At 49.2% G+C, this 18925-nt stretch overlaps 1 protein-coding gene across 4 annotated transcripts in view; it reads right to left on the minus strand.

The window, feature by feature from the left end:
* LOC147117868 (cadherin-18-like) overlaps positions 1 to 18925 on the minus strand; it is a 1002068-nt gene that overhangs the window by 252152 nt on the left and 730991 nt on the right. For all 4 annotated transcript variants that reach the window (XM_085989250.1, XM_085989251.1, XM_085989249.1 and 1 more), the window contains one exon: positions 2275 to 2569. In XM_085989250.1, the coding sequence (XP_085845376.1) occupies positions 2275 to 2569 (295 nt within the window). The remainder of the gene's footprint in view (positions 1 to 2274; positions 2570 to 18925) is intronic.

Genomic DNA, 18925 nt, shown 5'->3' on the forward strand with positions numbered 1-18925 from the left:
CGGCAGCTGGAGCAGGCCCAGGATCGGAATCCCACGTGGGCCCACAGCTCAACGGCCAGCGCGCAAGGTATGTGCAGGTCGGGGTCTTACACCCGCGGGAAGCCCCCGACCCGAATTTCTGGGCTATTAATTCAAGGCAGTGAGACTTCATCCAGCCTGGGGGAACTGTGTGGGCGCTGCTTCATTGAAGAAGAAAACCCATGTAATGCCCATTCTGTGGCTATCATCGTTTTCATTCATTTGGTACTTTGCAGATTTATCGGGAGGTTATGTTTGTAATTTTAAAGGTGACACTGCCCTAAGAATGCTAAGAAGGGTCCTCCAAGCGATTTTGATGGGGCCTGAGGTGGACAGAAGTTCCACCCTCTCCATACAAGGCCCCTAACGTGGCAAGGAGGGCTTGGCCGATCAGATTCCCCAGAGCACCCACCTCTCTCGCTGGCAAAGATCTGAACACAAAGAAGAGCATTAGGAATTGCGGGACACGAAAACACTAAGGTCCAACTAGCTCGCCTTCTACCGTCCTGGTAGTGGCACGATACAACGATAATGAGGTTTTTGACTATAATCACAGCAATCAATCTCTATCAATGAGTCTACAACAAATGCAGACAGGAGGCGAGGAAAACTCCCAGTGGTGGCGAGCTTTGGGAACCAAGGGCCCAAAGTCACCTATTCCTCGCAAGCAGGCTACACTCACCGCATGTCTTAAAGGAGCAAACGTGGGGCCCACTAGGGTCCGGGTTATGGCATGAAGGAGCCTGGAGCTAACTGTTTCAATTTTTTAATGTTGGATTTCTTAGAAATGGGGCAGTTGACCAGGGGAGCTGCTCATTTTTGAGGGAGGACCCTCACGAGTAGCATCCCCCTGCTGCTGTGGCGCTGTGTCTTTCCCCTCTCGCTTTGGCAGGCAGCCAATATTGGCTTATACTGAGGCTGGTGCCCTCCACAATCATGTAAATCTGGATGACTCCACCGTGGTCACAGACACTCCGCGGAGTCAGAAGCAGAGGTCAGTTGCGGAGTGCGATTCTCGCTTCACCCACTGTCTTTATGAAAACATGTTTGACTACATTTATCTTCAACATATTTGGGGAAGAAGAAGAGGCACACAAGTTACGTATGACTTGAGGACATCATTTGCAATTAATACAAATATAGAACATAAGAAATAGGAGCAGGAGTAGGCCATTCTGCCCCTCAAGCCTGCTCCGCCGTTCAATAAGATCATGGCTGATCTGATCTTGGCCTCAACTCCACTTTCCTGCACTATCCCTATAACCCTTGACTCCCCTGTATTTCAAAAAGAGCATGGGAACATTCTGCACATCACAGCCACTCTTTCCACAGACCACGTACAGCATAACCTATCTCAGAATCAGCTTGCTGTGTTTAATCTCCCAGCAGATAGTTCAGTAAAAATATACTCTGGTTCCTGAAGCCAATCTAGCAAACTTCAGGATATTCAGGAAGCCCCACATCTCCAGTATTCAACCCAAGCCTGCTGCCTTCTACAGGTAATCAGCTCCTGCCCACAAACCCATCCCCGATAAAACAGGAACCATCGTATTTCATGAATACTTTGATCATCTCAGTCAAGAACAATCTCAGACATCCTCAGGCCCATTAACAAACTAATATAGACTAGGCCTATATTCCTTAGAGTTTAGAAAAATGAGAGGTGATCTCATTGAAACATAAACATTTATAAGGAGCTTGACAGGGTAGATGCAGGGCGGATGTTTCCCCTGGCTGGTAAGTCTAGAACTAGGGGGTCACAGTCTCAGAGTAAGGGGTCGGCCATTTTGGGGGGGGCATCATTGGAAATGGGCACCTGTTGGTCGTAAGAAGTGGTAATTGAGACGGGGGGGTCGGGAACACCCGGTCCCACCTCATTTCCATGGAGACACTGGACATGCAACTATTGCAGGCACAGGCACAGTCCTGCCATTTATGGAAGCCCTACAAGTCCTGGGGCAACGTCAAAGAGGCAGAGACCTGACAAAGCATTAGTCCTCTCTGCAGCACCGGGGAAATGAGAGTGTTCCCCAAGCACCATGATCAGAAATCTCAGGGACTGTGTCGTTTACACATTTTCATTAAGGCAATGCCCTATTAATATCAGTACCCACACTGATAGTTCAGATTGAATTAATCCGCAAAGAAGGAATACATCAACATGTGCAGAATCATTTGACCCTAAACATTAGCTCCACTAATGAAGCATTAAACTGCCATGGCAGAAGGCTGAAATGGTTTAAACAAAAACCTTACCAACTTCAGACATTTCAGGGACAGAAGCAGAGTATGGTTCTTCCAAAAAGGCCGGCGCGTTATCGTTTATATCCTGCACCTTGATGATAAACTCAGACTCAGGTTCAAGGGGCTTGTTGGTTTTCCTGTCCAAAGCTTGAGCATGAAGAATGTAATGTATCCTCTGCTCACGATCCAGACTTTTTGTTGCGTGAATGTCTCCTGTACTGTCATCAATAACAAATATAGAGCCAGCTCCTTCCCCTGAAAGGATGTACTTGACCGATCCATCGCCTTTATCTGCATTTGAGTGAAGCTGGAAAAAATATGAGGGAAAGGTAAGTACATGTCTATAAATATGCATGCATTATAATCAAATCCTGTGCTGTTTCCACCTTCTCACCCAATTGAGATTCCTTTTATTCCCCAAATGTTCTCCTGGCTCTCGGTGGGGTAGGATTCCAGCGGCACTCTGGTACCTTACCCAAATGCCCATTCTTCATGTGTGAGCCTAGATCGTATTGACAAGCTATTCACCCATGGGGTTATTCCAGATGAGCCTAGCCCTGTCCTCACCCAACATTTTTACACTTCCATTTTCCAGCAAACGTTCATCAAATAGGAAGCCAGACTGATTTTCCCCATCCCAGGTCAACTTTAGCATCATCACTACTATTCCAGCTGAGAGGAAAGGAAAGTAGGAATCGAATGTGCAACATTTTAGAATCACGGAATAGTACAGCACAGAAGGAGGCCATTCGGCCCATCGAGTCTGCGCCGGCTCTTTCGAAGAGCAATCCAGTTAGTCCCACTCCCCCGCTCTTTCCCCATATCTCTGTAATTTTTTCTCCTTCAAGTATTTATCCAATTCTTTTCTGAAAGCTACAATTGAATCTGTGTCCACCACCCAATCAGGCAGCGCATTCCAAATCCTAACCACTCGTTGCATAAAAACGTTTTTCCTCATCACTTTAAATCTGTGCCCTCTGGTTATCGACCCTTCAGCCATTGGAAACAGATTCTCTTTATTTGCTCGATCTAAATCCTTCATGATTTTAAAAACCTCTATCAAATCTCCTCTTAGCCTTCTCTGCTCCAAGGAGAACAACCCCAGTTTCTCCAGTCTATCTTAATCAGCCATCCCTGGTTTCTGAATAATAGGACTTTTTTTTAACTATAAAAGGGGTGAAATTGGGCCTGGGCGATAGCACAAAACAGGCGATAGTGAATCCCACCCGATTATCCTTTCCATTGACTTCAGTGGAAAAGAAAATCGCGCTGCGTTTAAAACAGGCTCCTGATTCGCTATCGCTCATTATGCGCTATTACCCAAGAACAATTTCACCAAAATCCATTTTGAGTATACTCGTCACCTACAACTATTAATTAGAATTAGAATTACCGTATTTCATAACATATAACATAAGAAACAAATGAAATAGGAGCATGAGTAGGCCCCTTGAGCCTGCTCCGCCATTCAATTAAATCATGGCTGATCTTCGACCTCAACTCCACTTTCCCGCCTGATCCCCATATCCCTTGATTCCCCTAGAGTCCAAAAATCTATTGATCACAGCATTAAATATACTCACCTACTGAGCATCCACAGCCTCTGAGGTAGAGAATTCCAAAGATTCACAACCCTCTGAGTGAAGAAAATCCTCCTCATCTCAGTCCAAAATGGCCGACCCCTTATACTGAGACTATGCCCCCTAGTTCTAGACTCTCCAGCCAGGGGAAACAACCTCTCAGCGTCGACCCTGTCAATCCTCCTCAGAATCTTATATGTTTCAATGCGATCACCTCTCATTCTTCTAAACTCCAGAGAGTATAGGCCCAATCTACTCAATCTCTCCTCAAAGGACCGCCCTCTCCATATAAACTCAATTTTCCATACAAACACAAATATTTATGATATTATTAGAGTCTTTGTTGCTGGAAGTTCCCTTAAAATCAAAACCAGTGTTTCTCAAAACAAAAGCAAACTTTAAACGGAGATGCTAAAAGCTGAACCAATCCACAAGAATACTATTTCTAACTAAATATATTTTGTTAAATGTTGGAAGTAGCAACAACTACCGGTGATAATGCTAAACAAAAGGCAAGAGTGGAGGTGAAGTCTTCATGGTACTGGCCAAGCTATAGGACATTGGAGAGGGGATGCATGGGAGCACGGGATCCTCCTCAACAGCACCTCCCAAACCCGTGACCTCTACCACCTAGAAGGACAAGGGCAGCAGGCGCATGGGAACACCACCACCTCCAAGTTCCCCTCCAAGTCACACACTACACTGACTTGGAAATATATCGCCGATCCTTCATAGTCGCTGGGTCAAAATCCTGGAAATCCCTCCCTAACAACACTGTGGGAGTAGCTTCACCACACGGACTGCAGCGGTTGAAGAAGGCGGCTCACCACCACCTTCTCAAGGGCAATTAGCGATGGGTGATAAATGCTGGCCTTGCCAGCGACGCTCACATCGCGTGAATTAATATATATATTTTTAATAACGCTATAAGGCTCTAGGCACCCTTAAAATAAAGGGGCAAGCAAGTTTTCTCTGCAAGAACTTTCGATTTGTATCCTTGGTTCAATGAAAATATTTTTTAAAGTTATACCGTCAGATCACACTGCTGGCGCATCAAAATAAAATGACAAAACAAAAACCATTGCAAGGACGAATTCCAAATGAAAGGAACTTAACAGAAGTGATAAAAGACCTTGAACTTGTACAGGCACATAAGAAGAAATGGCGTTCACTGCTTCAGTCAACAGTACCATCAATAACACAATGTGCAGAACATTCTCTCTCTTAATGCATTCCCTTCACAGAGGTCAAGGGTACACTGAAGGTAACAGCCATGTTGTAGAAATCAGTGAATTGTAGCATTCAAGCAATTATTGTGATGAAAAAGTGGAAGACTTCAACCAAGTATGTTTTGTCACCTCTAGCTCTTAACAAGAGATAATGGATAATGGCAGTGTTCACCATCATTCCGCCTTTGAAACCGACCACAACTTCCGGATTTGGTGCATGCGGATAACCTGAAATTACGCTCTGTAATTCACAGCTCCGAAAACAGGCTACTCCTGCTTCTACTTTTACTGGGTTTTTTATTTGTTCACGGGATGTGGGCGTCGCTGGCAAGGCCAGCATTTATTGCCCATCCCTAGTTGCCCTTGAGAAGGTGGTGGTGAGCCGCCTTTTTGAAGTGCTGCAGTCCGTGTGGTGAAGGTACTCCCACAGTGCTGTTAGGGAGGGAGTTCCAGGATTTTGACCCAGCGACGATGAAGGAACGATGATATATTCCTAAGTCAGGATGGTGTGTGACATGGAAGGGAACTTGGAGGTGGTGGTGTTCCCATGTGCCTGCTGCACTTGTCCTTCTAGGTGGTAGAGGTCGTTGGTTTGGGAGGTGCTGTCGAAGAAGCCTTGGCGAGTTGTTACAGTGCATCTTGTAGATGGTACACACTGCAGCCATGGTACGCTGGTGGTGGAGGGAGTGAATGTTTAAGGTGGTGGATGGGGTGCCAATCAAGCGGACTGCTTTGTCCTGGAAGGTGTCGAGCTTCTTGAGTGTTGTTGGAGCTGCACTCATCCAGGCAAGTGGAGAGTATTCCATCACACTCCTGACTTGTGCCTTGTAGATGGTGGAAAGGCTTTGGGGAGTCAGGAGGTGAGACATTCTTATGTTCTTATGAATAGGAGTGATTCTAAGCCATTGGTGTCAACCAAATATAGGCTTTATTTATGAAAACCATAGCATTTCACTAATAGTTGAAAGCAATTTCCATGTTTATGATGTTGCAGTTTAATTGCACACTGGCATGGATTACTGAGGACTTATTCCATGCATCACTTCAATTCTTTCAAATTGTGAGTGAAAATGAAATGCTACTGCAAAAGAGCAGTAAGTAATCAGCCCAGCTCTCATTGATCTGCGTACAGAGATAGCAATTTGGTTGTTAGCATTTTTAGAAACTATAAACATAGAATTGTAGGAGCAGGAGTAGGCCATTCGGCCTGTCGAGCCTGCTCCACCATTCAATATGGTCATGGCTGATCCTCTATCTCAATACCATATTCCCACTCTCTCCCCATACCCCTTGACACCTTTTCTGTCTAGAAATCTATCTATCTCCTTCTTAAATATATTGGCCCAGAAATTCGGGTCCCAACGCGTGAGTACGGACGGAGTACTCACGCGTGGACCCGATGGAAGTGCCGGTTTCGTGCATGCACTACGCATGCGCGGGAAACCAACACTTCCGATCCTCTGAACCAAGGGGTTCAGAGGTCGAACGCGTGCGCGCGGGAGTCTGCGCCTGCGCGTTGAACTTCCTTTTTTTTTACAGGTTTTAACGTGCGGGTAAGTCTGTATATTTTAGAAATGTGAAAAGCAGCCATAAGGACTCCATTTTCAAAGGTAAGAGGTCAATTATTTAAAATTAAAACATTTTTTCCACAGGTTTTTTACTTTTAAATACTTTAAAGCAAGGTCAGTTTATTTTTAGCCCTTTTTTTTATAAAATTATTTTATTCAAAAATTTAAATTTTTGTTTAAAATAGTTATTTAATGTCATTTATAGTTTATTTACAAAGTGTGATTTTTTTAAAAATTTATTTGAAGGTAAAGTACAGTTTTACAGCCTCAGCATTTATACGTTTTGACAGGTCTATCTGTCAAGACTTATGAATGGAGCATTCCCTGCTCCGATTGGCTGCCTGTTGCTCACGTGATCCCAGGGGACGCATCGCACTAACTACGCCCCTGGAACACACCAGCATAGCGTGCCGGCCTCTGGGACAGGCCTCGGAGAGGAATTCCACGCAGGCCAAGAGGTCAACTGCCGGCGCGCTAGGTAAGTGTAGGTCGGGGGCTTGCACCCGCGGGAAGCCCCCGACCCGAATTTCTGGGCCAATCAGTTAAATGTAGCGGGGCTCGTCCGGGACCTCTCGCATTATAAGCAGTAAAATTCCCAAAGCGAGATTTCTGGCATGTGTTGAAGAAAAGAGCTTTGAAAGTTTCTCTCTAATTCCGGAGAAATTTGAACCAATGCTTCCATTCCACACAGCTCCTCTATTGGGGCACAGACATTAACTGTCAGCTGCCTGTTTTTTGCCTAAAACACAGGCGAACAGCAGAGGAGAACCTGCTGCGTATCAGGACCTGCTGGATTCAATTTTCAGGTAGGTTTTAAAATGGGCGCCCCAGCACCTTCCCAAAGCTGCTGGGGGGCCTGCTTAAATGTGCAAATCACGGTCCTACGCCTGATTGTAATTTTAATATACAAATGGGCTTTGTTTTACTGGGCCTTGAGCGCTGGATCAGGGAACGGTATGGTTTGGGGTTTTTAAAGGTTTTTTTGGAGCCAGAATGCTCTTCCGCTCCGTCACCACAAAAATCTACTGGCCCACAGCCAGCCAATATTTACCCCCATCACCACCCCATCCCCACCAAGATTCGCTCCACCCCACCCCCATTTTTTGGGCGGGCAGTGCAGGCCCCCGTTTTGAGCCGAATAAAATATCTGCCCCTCTCTCCCTCTCCTCGCTTCCGCCGCTCTCCTGCCCGCTCTCCCGCCCCTTTCTCCCGCCCCATCTCCCTCCCCTCCCCTTTCTCCTGCCCCTGTCTCGCACCCCTCTCTACCGCCTTTCTCTCCCTCCCCTTTCTCCCACCCCTCTTTCCTGACCCCTCTCCCACCCCTCTCTACCACCTCTCTCTCCCGTCTCCCTCCCCCTCTCCTGCCCCTCTCTCGCTCCCCTTTCTCCCACCCCTCTCTAACCCTCTCTCTCCTCCCTCCCCTCTCTAACCCTCTCTCTCCTCCCTCTCCCTCCCCTCTCTCTGTCTCCCTCTCCTGCCCCTCTCCTGCCCCTCTCCCTCCCCTCTCTCCCGCCCCTCTCTCCCTCCCCTTTCTACCTCTCTCATTTTTAATAGAGTTCTCAGCTCAAGTTTCATTAGAAACAAGTGGGGAGTTTGAAGCTTGCTATAATGAATTCCTTGAGATAATAAAAGCCAGTTTTTCAGCTCTCTGAAGTTTCCAGTATTGAGATTAGAGTCTATTAGCAATCTGGAAATTTAGAGCAGCTCGATACAGTAATTTATTTCTGTCCAGATGGAGACAGGCCCAAGTCCCAGAGCTGCCTGTCACCAGCTTAGATGTTAATGCTTTGATGTGAGTGTTTGCCAGGATAGATGCGCAGCACCGCAGCAACACGGTAGGAGCCTCCTTACTGCAGGAGCCGGAAAAACATCCAGCTCACTGCTGAACACAAGACCCAATATCTCCCCCATCCTCTGTTTCAAATGAAATTCAAACTGGGACACAGGAAATCACAAAGGTGTCTTTCACAATGCCTTCATGACAATTGACAATTTCTTTTGTCCCCTGCACCACTCCTGGCATCAATGGGTTTCCCAATGGGAATCGGCCAATCTGACATGGAGGGAGGACCTGCAGAGGGACAGCAGACAGTTCTGAATGCAAGAAAGATGCTCATCCGCTGGTTCCCACATATCGAGGTCTGCAGAAAGAGGTGGATGTATCTCACTTGGGCAGACAATTAATACCATTAGAAGTTCATCTCAACAAAGGAAACTAGATGGCATCACTCAGATATGTGAATCCCTGATAACTATAATATTGGATGCTTGGTCTAATTACAGTGCCATGGCATGAAAGAAGGTATGCCAGGTTGAGCAAGAACCAGCATAACCTGATTGGCTGTGCTAATAGCATGCCACCACACATTTCTACTGGCCCTGGAACATCTGCCTGGCAATGACCATGCAGTACTGCCTTCTCAGAGTCCAGGTCAACACAGAGACACATGTCGGATTATTGTCATCTGTTATACGGGCATCTGCAGCTACCGTGCAGCCACCACGCAGTGGCAACATCGCTCAGCTGTGGCCTGAAACTTGGCTTCACCTCCTTGCAGCTATTCTGACCTGTGGGGATGGTACTATGGAGGGACTGAGAAAGTCCTCCTCCAAAACATCACTTTCATTTCAGCAGCCATCAAACAGAAGGTCAGATTTTAATCTGCTCCGTCGCTTGCCTGCACATTGGCTTTCCTCTTCCTTCAATTTTTTTCCCATTCCCTCCTTAGTGCCATGCCTCAGCTAAGATGGCAAATGGGTTGAGAAGCCTTTTGAGACTCTCTGAAAGCTTTTAGAATTTGTGTTCTCCGATTATGACACTCCTCTTTCATTATCTGCAATCCTTTAAGTTGACTTACATTGAATTTTCCTCTCCCAACACTGGTCTGTTTTTAAGATTGTCCAAACTTACACCTGATGTTATGATGATCAGACAGAGAAAAACTGGATGTAAACAATCCCCTTCCATTTCAGTCTATAACCCACTGATGGCCATTTTGGCAGTGACCACACTAAAAGAGGAATACTTGGTTTCCCATCTCCTATTTCTGACAGTTATGCATGATCTTCAATTAATCATTTCACTGTTAGTCAGCAGTGTATAAATATCTATAGGTTTGCATCTGTTCCAGCTAAATCTTTGCAATTATATACTAAGGAGGATGAACTGTACGTATAAAACAAAAAGTAATATAAAAGAAGTGAAGTAGCAAATGTAGGAATTCAGCATCAGTCTTCTCATATCCACGTATTAACACTGTATGAGAACATTTATTATGATGCTTATGTACAGTGAGATTACAAAGGATTGTGGAGCCACATGTTGCTGAAGTGATCCATAACTGAGTACGTTAAATGCTTTTAGATGGTTGCTCTTGGTGTTGTTGGACATCCTGGAGCGATGTACGTTGGACATCTTGGGGAGTTAAGGGTTAACAGTCGAACTTCTTTGTGTCTTGAAGCAACAGGCTTTCCAATATAAACAGGGTGACTGAAGTATCGTGAGGAGAAAGCATGGCTTGTCTTCTGCTATGTAACGTGCTAGCGTAAGGAAATAAGTGCTAGTAATAAAATGTAACTTTAGTTTTAGGGTAATAAAACAGGGGTAGCGAATCCATTAGCTGGTAAAGCTTTTTCTTAAAAAGGGTGTAGGGACTAATACGAAGGGAAATCTAGTTTAGGGGAGGTAGTTTTGAAGCAAACAAACTACAACTGTTTACATGGATAGTCTGTTTTCAAAGGATTTGGGAATAGACACATCATACAGTCTTATCTACAACATTTTACTTTGATGCAGTCAAAATATGGTGTATAAAGGATCATGGTTTTCAATAGTATCTCAGGGGGCTCAAAAGGTACAGAAACTGAAAAGCCATTCTCTGTTTACAGTTAAAGGCCGATCAACTTTACTGTGTACCAATAAAGTCTGTTCCGTGTACTCCACTACGCCGCATACTCCACTATGCCGCGTACTCCACTATGTCATGTACTCCACTATGTCGCGTACCCCACTATGCCGTTTACTCCACTATGCCGCGTACTCCACTATGCCGCATACTCCACTATGCCGCGTACTCCACTATGCCGCGTACTCCACTATGCCGCGTACTCCACTATGCCGTGTACTCCAATATGCCACGTACTCCACTGTGCCGTGTACTCCACTATGCCGTGTACTCCACTATGCCGCGTACTCCACTATGCCGGGTACTCCACTATGCTGCTCACTCCACTATGCCGTGTACTCCACTATGCCGCGTACTCCACTATGCCGGGTACTCCACTATGCCGCTCACTCCACTATGCCGCGTACTCCACTATGCCGCGTACTCCACTATGCCGCGTACTCCACTATGCCGCGTACTCCACTATACCGCGTACTCCACTATGCCGCGTACTCCAGTATGCCGCGTACTCCACTATGCCGCGTACTCCACTATGCCGCGTACTCCACTTTGTCGCGTACTCCACTGTGCCGCGTACTCCACTGTGCCGCGTACTCCACTGTGCCGTGTAATCCACTGTGCCGTGTACTCCACTGTGTCGTTTACTCCACTATGCCGTGTACTCCACTGTGCCGCGTACTCCACTGTGCCGCGTACTCCACTGTGCCGCGTACTCCACTGTGCCGCGTACTCCACTGTGCCGCGTACTCCACTGTGCCGCGTACTCCACTGTGCCGCGTACTCCACTGTGCCGCGTACTCCACTGTGCCGCGTACTCCACTGTGCCGCGTACTCCACTATTTCGAGTACTCCACTATGCCACGTATTCCACTATGCCGGTACTCCACTATGCCGCGTACTCCACTATGCCGCGTACTCCACTATGCCGCGTACTCCACTATGCCGCGTACTCCACTATGCCGCGTACTCCACTATGCCGCGCACTCCACTATGCCGCGCACTCCACTATGCCGCGCACTCCACTATGCCGCGTACTCCACTATGCCGCGTACTCCACTATGTCGCGTACTCCACTATGCCGTTTACTCCACTATGCCGCGTACTCCACTATGCCGCGTACTCCACTATGCCGCGTACTGCACTATGCCGCGTACTCCACTATGCCGTGTACTCCACTGTGCCGCGTACTCCACTGTGCCACGTACAGAACTATGCCGTGTACTCCACTATGCCGTGTACTCCACTATGCCGTGTACTCCAATATGCCGTGTACTCCACTATGCCGTGTAATCCACTATGCCGCGTACTCCACTATGCCGTGTAATCCACTGTGCCGTGTACTCCACTATGCCGAGTACTCCACTATGCCGTGTACTCCACTATGCCGTGTACTCCACTATGCCGCGTACTCCACTATGTCGCGTACTCCACTATGCCGCGTACTCCACTATGCCGCGTACTCCACTATGTCGCGTACTCCACTATGTCGCGTACTCCACTATGCCGCGTACTCCACTATGCCGCTCACTCCACTATGCCGCGTACTCCACTATGCCGCGTACTCCACTTTGCCGCGTACTCCACTATGCCGCGTACTCCACTACGCCGCTCACTCCACTATGACGTGTACTCCACTATGCCGCTCACTCCACTATGCCGCTCACTCCACTATGCCGTGTACTCCACTATGCCGCGTACTCCACTATGCCGCGTACTCCACTATGCCGCGTACTCCACTATGCCGCGTACTCCACTATGCCGCGTACTCCACTATGCCGCGTACTCCACTATGCCGCGTACTCCACTATGCCGCGTACTTCACTATGCCGCGTACTCCACTATGCCGCGTACTCCACTATGCCGAGTACTTCACTATGCCGCGCACTCCACTATGCCGCGCACTCCACTATGCCGCGTACTCCACTATGCCGCGTACTCCACTATGCCGCGTACTCCACTATGCCGCGTACTCCACTATGCCGCGTACTCCACTATGCCGCGTACTCCACTATGCCGAGTACTCAACTATGTCGCGTACTCCACTATGCCGCGTGCTCCACTATGCCGCGTGCTCCACTATGCCGCGTACTCCACTATGCCGCGTACTCCACTATGCCGCGTACTCCACTATGCCGTGTACTCCACTTTGTCGTGTACTCCACTATGCCGCGTACTCCACTATGCCGCGTACTCCACTTTGTCGCGTACTCCACTTTGTCGTGTACTCCACTATGCCGTGTACTCCACTATGCCACGTACTCCACTATGACGCGTACTCCACTATGCCGCGTACTCCACTATGCCGCGTATTCCACTATGCCGCGTACTCCACTATGCCGTGTACTCCACCATGCCGTGTACTCCACCATGCCGTGTACTCCACTATGCCGTGTACTCCACTATGCCGCGTACTCCACTATGCCGCGTACTCCACTATGTCACGTACTCCACTATGCCGTGTACTCCACTATGCCGTGTACTCCACTATGCCGTGTACTCCACTATGCTGAGTACTTCACAATGCCGCGTACTCCACTATGCCGCGTACTCCACTATGTCGCGTACTCCACTATGCCGTGTACTCCACTATGCCGTGTACTCCACTATGCCGAGTACTCCACCATGTCGCGTACTCAACTATGCCGCGTACTCCACTATGCCGCGTACTCCACTTTGTCGTGTTCTCCACTATGCCGTGCACTCCACTATGCCGTGTACTCCACTATGCCGTGTACTCCACTATGCCGTGTACTCCACTATGCCGTGTACTCCACTATGCCGCGTACTCCACTATGCCGCGTATTCCACTATGTCGCGTACTCCACTATGCCGCGTACTCCACTACGCCGCGTACTCCACTACGCCGCGTACTCCACTACGCCGCGTACTCCACTACGCCGCGTACTCCACTATGCCGCGTACTCCACTATGTCGCGTACTCCACTATGCCGTTTACTCCACTATGCCGCGTACTCCACTATGCCGCGTACTCCACTATGCCGCGTACTGCACTATGCCGTGTACTCCACTATGCCGTGTACTCCACTGTGCCGCGTACTCCACTGTGCCACGTACAGAACTATGCCGTGTACTCCACTATGCCGTGTACTCCACTATGCCGTGTACTCCAATATGCCGTGTACTCCACTATGCCGTGTAATCCACTATGCCGCGTACTCCACTATGCCGTGTAATCCACTGTGCCGTGTACTCCACTATGCCGAGTACTCCACTATGCCGTGTACTCCACTATGCCGTGTACTCCACTATGCCGCGTACTCCACTATGTCGCGTACTCCACTATGCCGCGTACTCCACTATGCCGCGTACTCCACTATGTCGCGTACTCCACTATGTCGCGTACTCCACTATGCCGCGTACTCCACTATGCCGCTCACTCCACTATGCCGTGTACTCCACTATGCCGCGTACTCCACTTTGCCGCGTACTCCACTATGCCGCGTACTCCACTACGCCGCGTACTCCACTACGCCGCTCACTCCACTATGACGTGTACTCCACTATGCCGCTCACTCCACTATGCCGCTCACTCCACTATGCCGTGTACTCCACTATGCCGCGTACTCCACTATGCCGCGTACTCCACTATGCCGCGTACTCCACTATGCCGCGTACTCCACTATGCCGCGTACTCCACTATACCGCGTACTCCACTATGCCGCGTACTCCACTATGCCGCGTACTTCACTATGCCGCGTACTCCACTATGCCGCGTACTCCACTATGCCGAGTACTTCACTATGCCGAGTACTCCACTATGCCGCGTACTCCACTATGCCGCGTACTCCACTATGCCGCGTACTCCACTATGCCACGTACTCCACTATGCCGCGTACTCCACTATGCCGAGTACTCCACTATGTCGCATACTCCACTATGCCGCGTACTCCACTATGCCGCGTGCTCCACTATGCCGCGTACTCCACTATGCCGCGTACTCCACTATGCCGCGTACTCCACTATGCCGTGTACTCCACTTTGTCGTGTACTCCACTATGCCGCGTACTCCACTATGCCGCGTACTCCACTTTGTCGTGTACTCCACTATGCCGTGTACTCCACTATGCCACGTACTCCACTATGACGCGTACTCCACTATGCCGCGTACTCCACTATGCCGCGTATTCCACTATGCCGCGTACTCCACTATGCCGTGTACTCCACCATGCCGTGTACTCCACTATGCCGTGTACTCCACTATGCCGTGTACTCCACTATGCCGCGTACTCCACTATGCCGCGTACTCCACTATGCCACGTACTCCACTATGCCGCGTACTCCACTATGCCGAGTACTCCACTATGTCGCATACTCCACTATGCCGCGTACTCCACTATGCCGCGTGCTCCACTATGCCGCGTACTCCACTATGCCGCGTACTCCACTATGCCGCGTACTCCACTATGCCGTGTACTCCACTTTGTCGTGTACTCCACTATGCCGCGTACTCCACTATGCCGCGTACTCCACTTTGTCGTGTACTCCACTATGCCGTGTACTCCACTATGCCACGTACTCCACTATGACGCGTACTCCACTATGCCGCGTACTCCACTATGCCGCGTATTCCACTATGCCGCGTACTCCACTATGCCGTGTACTCCACCATGCCGTGTACTCCACCATGCCGTGTACTCCACTATGCCGTGTACTCCACTATGCCGCGTACTCCACTATGCCGCGTACACCACTATGTCACGTACTCCACTATGCCGTGTACTCCACTATGCCGTGTACTCCACTATGCTGTGTACTCCACTATGCTGAGTACTTCACTATGCCGCGTACTCCACTATGCCGCGTACTCCACTATGTCGCGTACTCCACTATGCCGTGTACTCCACTATGCCGTGTACTCCACTATGCCGAGTACTCCACCATGTCGCGTACTCAACTATGCCGCGTACTCCACTATGCCGCGTACTCCACTTTGTCGTGTTCTCCACTATGCCGTGCACTCCACTATGCCGTGTACTCCACTATGCCGTGTACTCCACTATGCCGTGTACTCCACTATGCCGCGTACTCCACTATGCCGCGTATTCCACTATGTCGCGTACTCCACTATGCCGCGTACTCCACTACGCCGCGTACTCCACTACGCCGCGTACTCCACTACGCCGCGTACTCCACTACGCCGCGTACTCCACTACGCCGCGTACTCCACTATGCCGCGTACTCCACTATGCCGCGTACTCCACTATGTCGCGTACTCCACTATGCCGTTTACTCCACTATGCCGCGTACTCCACTATGCCGCGTACTCCACTATGCCGTGTACTGCACTATGCCGTGTACTCCACTATGCCGTGTACTCCACTGTGCCGCGTACTCCACTGTGCCACGTACAGAACTATGCCGTGTACTCCACTATGCCGTGTACTCCACTATGCCGTGTACTCCAATATGCCGTGTACTCCACTATGCCGTGTAATCCACTATGCCGCGTACTCCACTATGCCGTGTAATCCACTGTGCCGTGTACTCCACTATGCCGAGTACTCCACTATGCCGTGTACTCCACTATGCCGTGTACTCCACTATGCCGCGTACTCCACTATGTCGCGTACTCCACTATGCCGCGTACTCCACTATGTCGCGTACTCCACTATGTCGCGTACTCCACTATGCCGCGTACTCCACTATGCCGCTCACTCCACTATGCCGTGTACTCCACTATGCCGCGTACTCCACTTTGCCGCGTACTCCACTATGCCGCGTACTCCACTACGCCGCGTACTCCACTACGCCGCTCACTCCACTATGACGTGTACTCCACTATGCCGCTCACTCCACTATGCCGCTCACTCCACTATGCCGTGTACTCCACTATGCCGCGTACTCCACTATGCCGCGTACTCCACTATGCCGCGTACTCCACTATGCCGCGTACTCCACTATGCCGCGTACTCCACTATACCGCGTACTCCACTATGCCGCGTACTCCACTATGCCGCGTACTTCACTATGCCGCGTACTCCACTATGCCGCGTACTCCACTATGCCGAGTACTTCACTATGCCGAGTACTCCACTATGCCGCGTACTCCACTATGCCGCGTACTCCACTATGCCGCGTACTCCACTATGCCGCGTACTCCACTATGCCGCGTACTCCACTATGCCGAGTACTCCACTATGTCGCATACTCCACTATGCCGCGTACTCCACTATGCCGCGTGCTCCACTATGCCGCGTACTCCACTATGCCGCGTACTCCACTATGCCGCGTACTCCACTATGCCGTGTACTCCACTTTGTCGTGTACTCCACTATGCCGCGTACTCCACTATGCCGCGTACTCCACTTTGTCGTGTACTCCACTATGCCGTGTACTCCACTATGCCACGTACTCCACTATGACGCGTACTCCACTATGCCGCGTACTCCACTATGCCGCGTATTCCACTATGCCGCGTACTCCACTATGCCGTGTACTCCACCATGCCGTGTACTCCACTATGCCGTGTACTCCACTATGCCGTGTACTCCACTATGCCGCGTACTCCACTATGCCGCGTACTCCACTATGTCACGTACTCCACTATGCCGTGTACTCCACTATGCCGTGTACTCCACTATGCCGTGTACTCCACTATGCCGTGTACTCCACTATGCCGAGTACTTCACTATGCCGCGTACTCCACTATGCCGCGTACTCCACTATGTCGCGTACTCCACTATGCCGTGTACTCCACTATGCCGTGTACTCCACTATGCCGAGTACTCCACCATGTCGCGTACTCAACTATGCCGCGTACTCCACTATGCCGCGTACTCCACTTTGTCGTGTTCTCCACTATGCCGTGCACTCCACTATGCCGTGTACTCCACTATGCCGTGTACTCCACTATGCCGTGTACTCCACTATGCCGTGTACTCCACTATGCCGTGTACTCCACTATGCCGTGTACTCCACTATGCCGCGTACTCCACTATGCCGCGTATTCCACTATGTCGCGTACTCCACTACGCCGCGTACTCCACTACGCCGCGTACTCCACTACGCCGCGTACTCCACTACGCCGCGTACTCCACTACGCCGCGTACTCCACTACGCCGCGTACTCCACTACGCCGCGTACTCCACTACGCCGCGTACTCCACTACGCCGCGTACTCCACTACGCCGCGTACTCCACTACGCCGCGTACTCCACTACGCCGCGTACTCCACTACGCCGCGTACTCCACTACGCCGCGTACTCCACTACGCCGTGTACTCCACTATACCGCGTACTCCACTATGCAGTGTCTCGTGCTTACTCGAAACCTGTTGTTGCGAACCAGAAGAGAATTGAAGTTGACTGGTAACAGGCATCTGTATTGTTATTACTATAATTATTCTTTTTAACAGATATTTTGCTGCAAATTTTGAAATTAAGCCTTTCAACACGCCTCAACTGTAATCAAGTATGACCTAGTAGCATCCACAATTGTGTAAAATAAAATGGAAAATAATAGCTACCTGAGAGAGATTACAAGGCTGTAATCTAATCAGGAGGCTGAGGAATTTCATAGCATTGTACCCACAAGAATGAAGCTTAAGTGAAAGAAGATGATTGCCTGGAAATAATTCCCTAAGCTGCAATGCTTATTACTCATTCTACAGTCTGTTTTGCAATGACAGGGTGTGATGAAATAAATCTGTGTTCTGGCGTATGTATTGTCTGTTGTTGTTGTACATACTAATGTCTGGAATGTTCTACAGATGTAACCACTAATGCTCTTCCCTAGCCCCGCCCCTCTGGATCCTCCAGATTGGTGTGAGTCTTACTCATAAGGGCTGGGTCGGTGATGAATGATGGCTGCCTTGTGTTAACTCGATGCCATGTTCTTACTTAATAAAAGCCTTTAGTTTTAAGCTTTAACTTCTTGGATTCAGGCAGTTATTTGGCACATCACAGGGTTTGCCAACGTGCATGCCAACTGTCAGTATGATTGATTTCAGGATAAGCAAATACATTTATATTGGAGAATTAAGGACTGGGTATCTTCAATGCAAAGTTTTTGAGAAACATCTAAAGTTGATTATCAGAAAATCCAGCATGTACAAAAGTTAAAAGAAAGAAAGACTTGCATTTCTATAGCGCCTTTTATGACCTCAGGATGTCCCAAAGAGCTTTACAGCCAATGAAGTATCTTTTGAAGTGTAGTCACTGTTGTAATGTAGGAAACACAGCAGCCAATTTGCACACAGCAAGCTCCCACAAACAGCAATGTGATAATGACCAGATAATCTGTTTTAGTGATGTTGGTTGAGGGATAAATATTGTCCAGGACACCAGGGATAACTCCCCTGCTCTTCTTCAAAATAGTGCTATGGGATCTTATACGTCCACTTGAGAGAGTAGACGGGACCTT

The sequence above is a fragment of the Somniosus microcephalus genome, chromosome 5, assembly GCF_052327205.1.
Source record: "Somniosus microcephalus isolate GS21.2 chromosome 5, FLI_Smic_1.0, whole genome shotgun sequence".
NCBI lineage: Eukaryota > Metazoa > Chordata > Chondrichthyes > Squaliformes > Somniosidae > Somniosus > Somniosus microcephalus.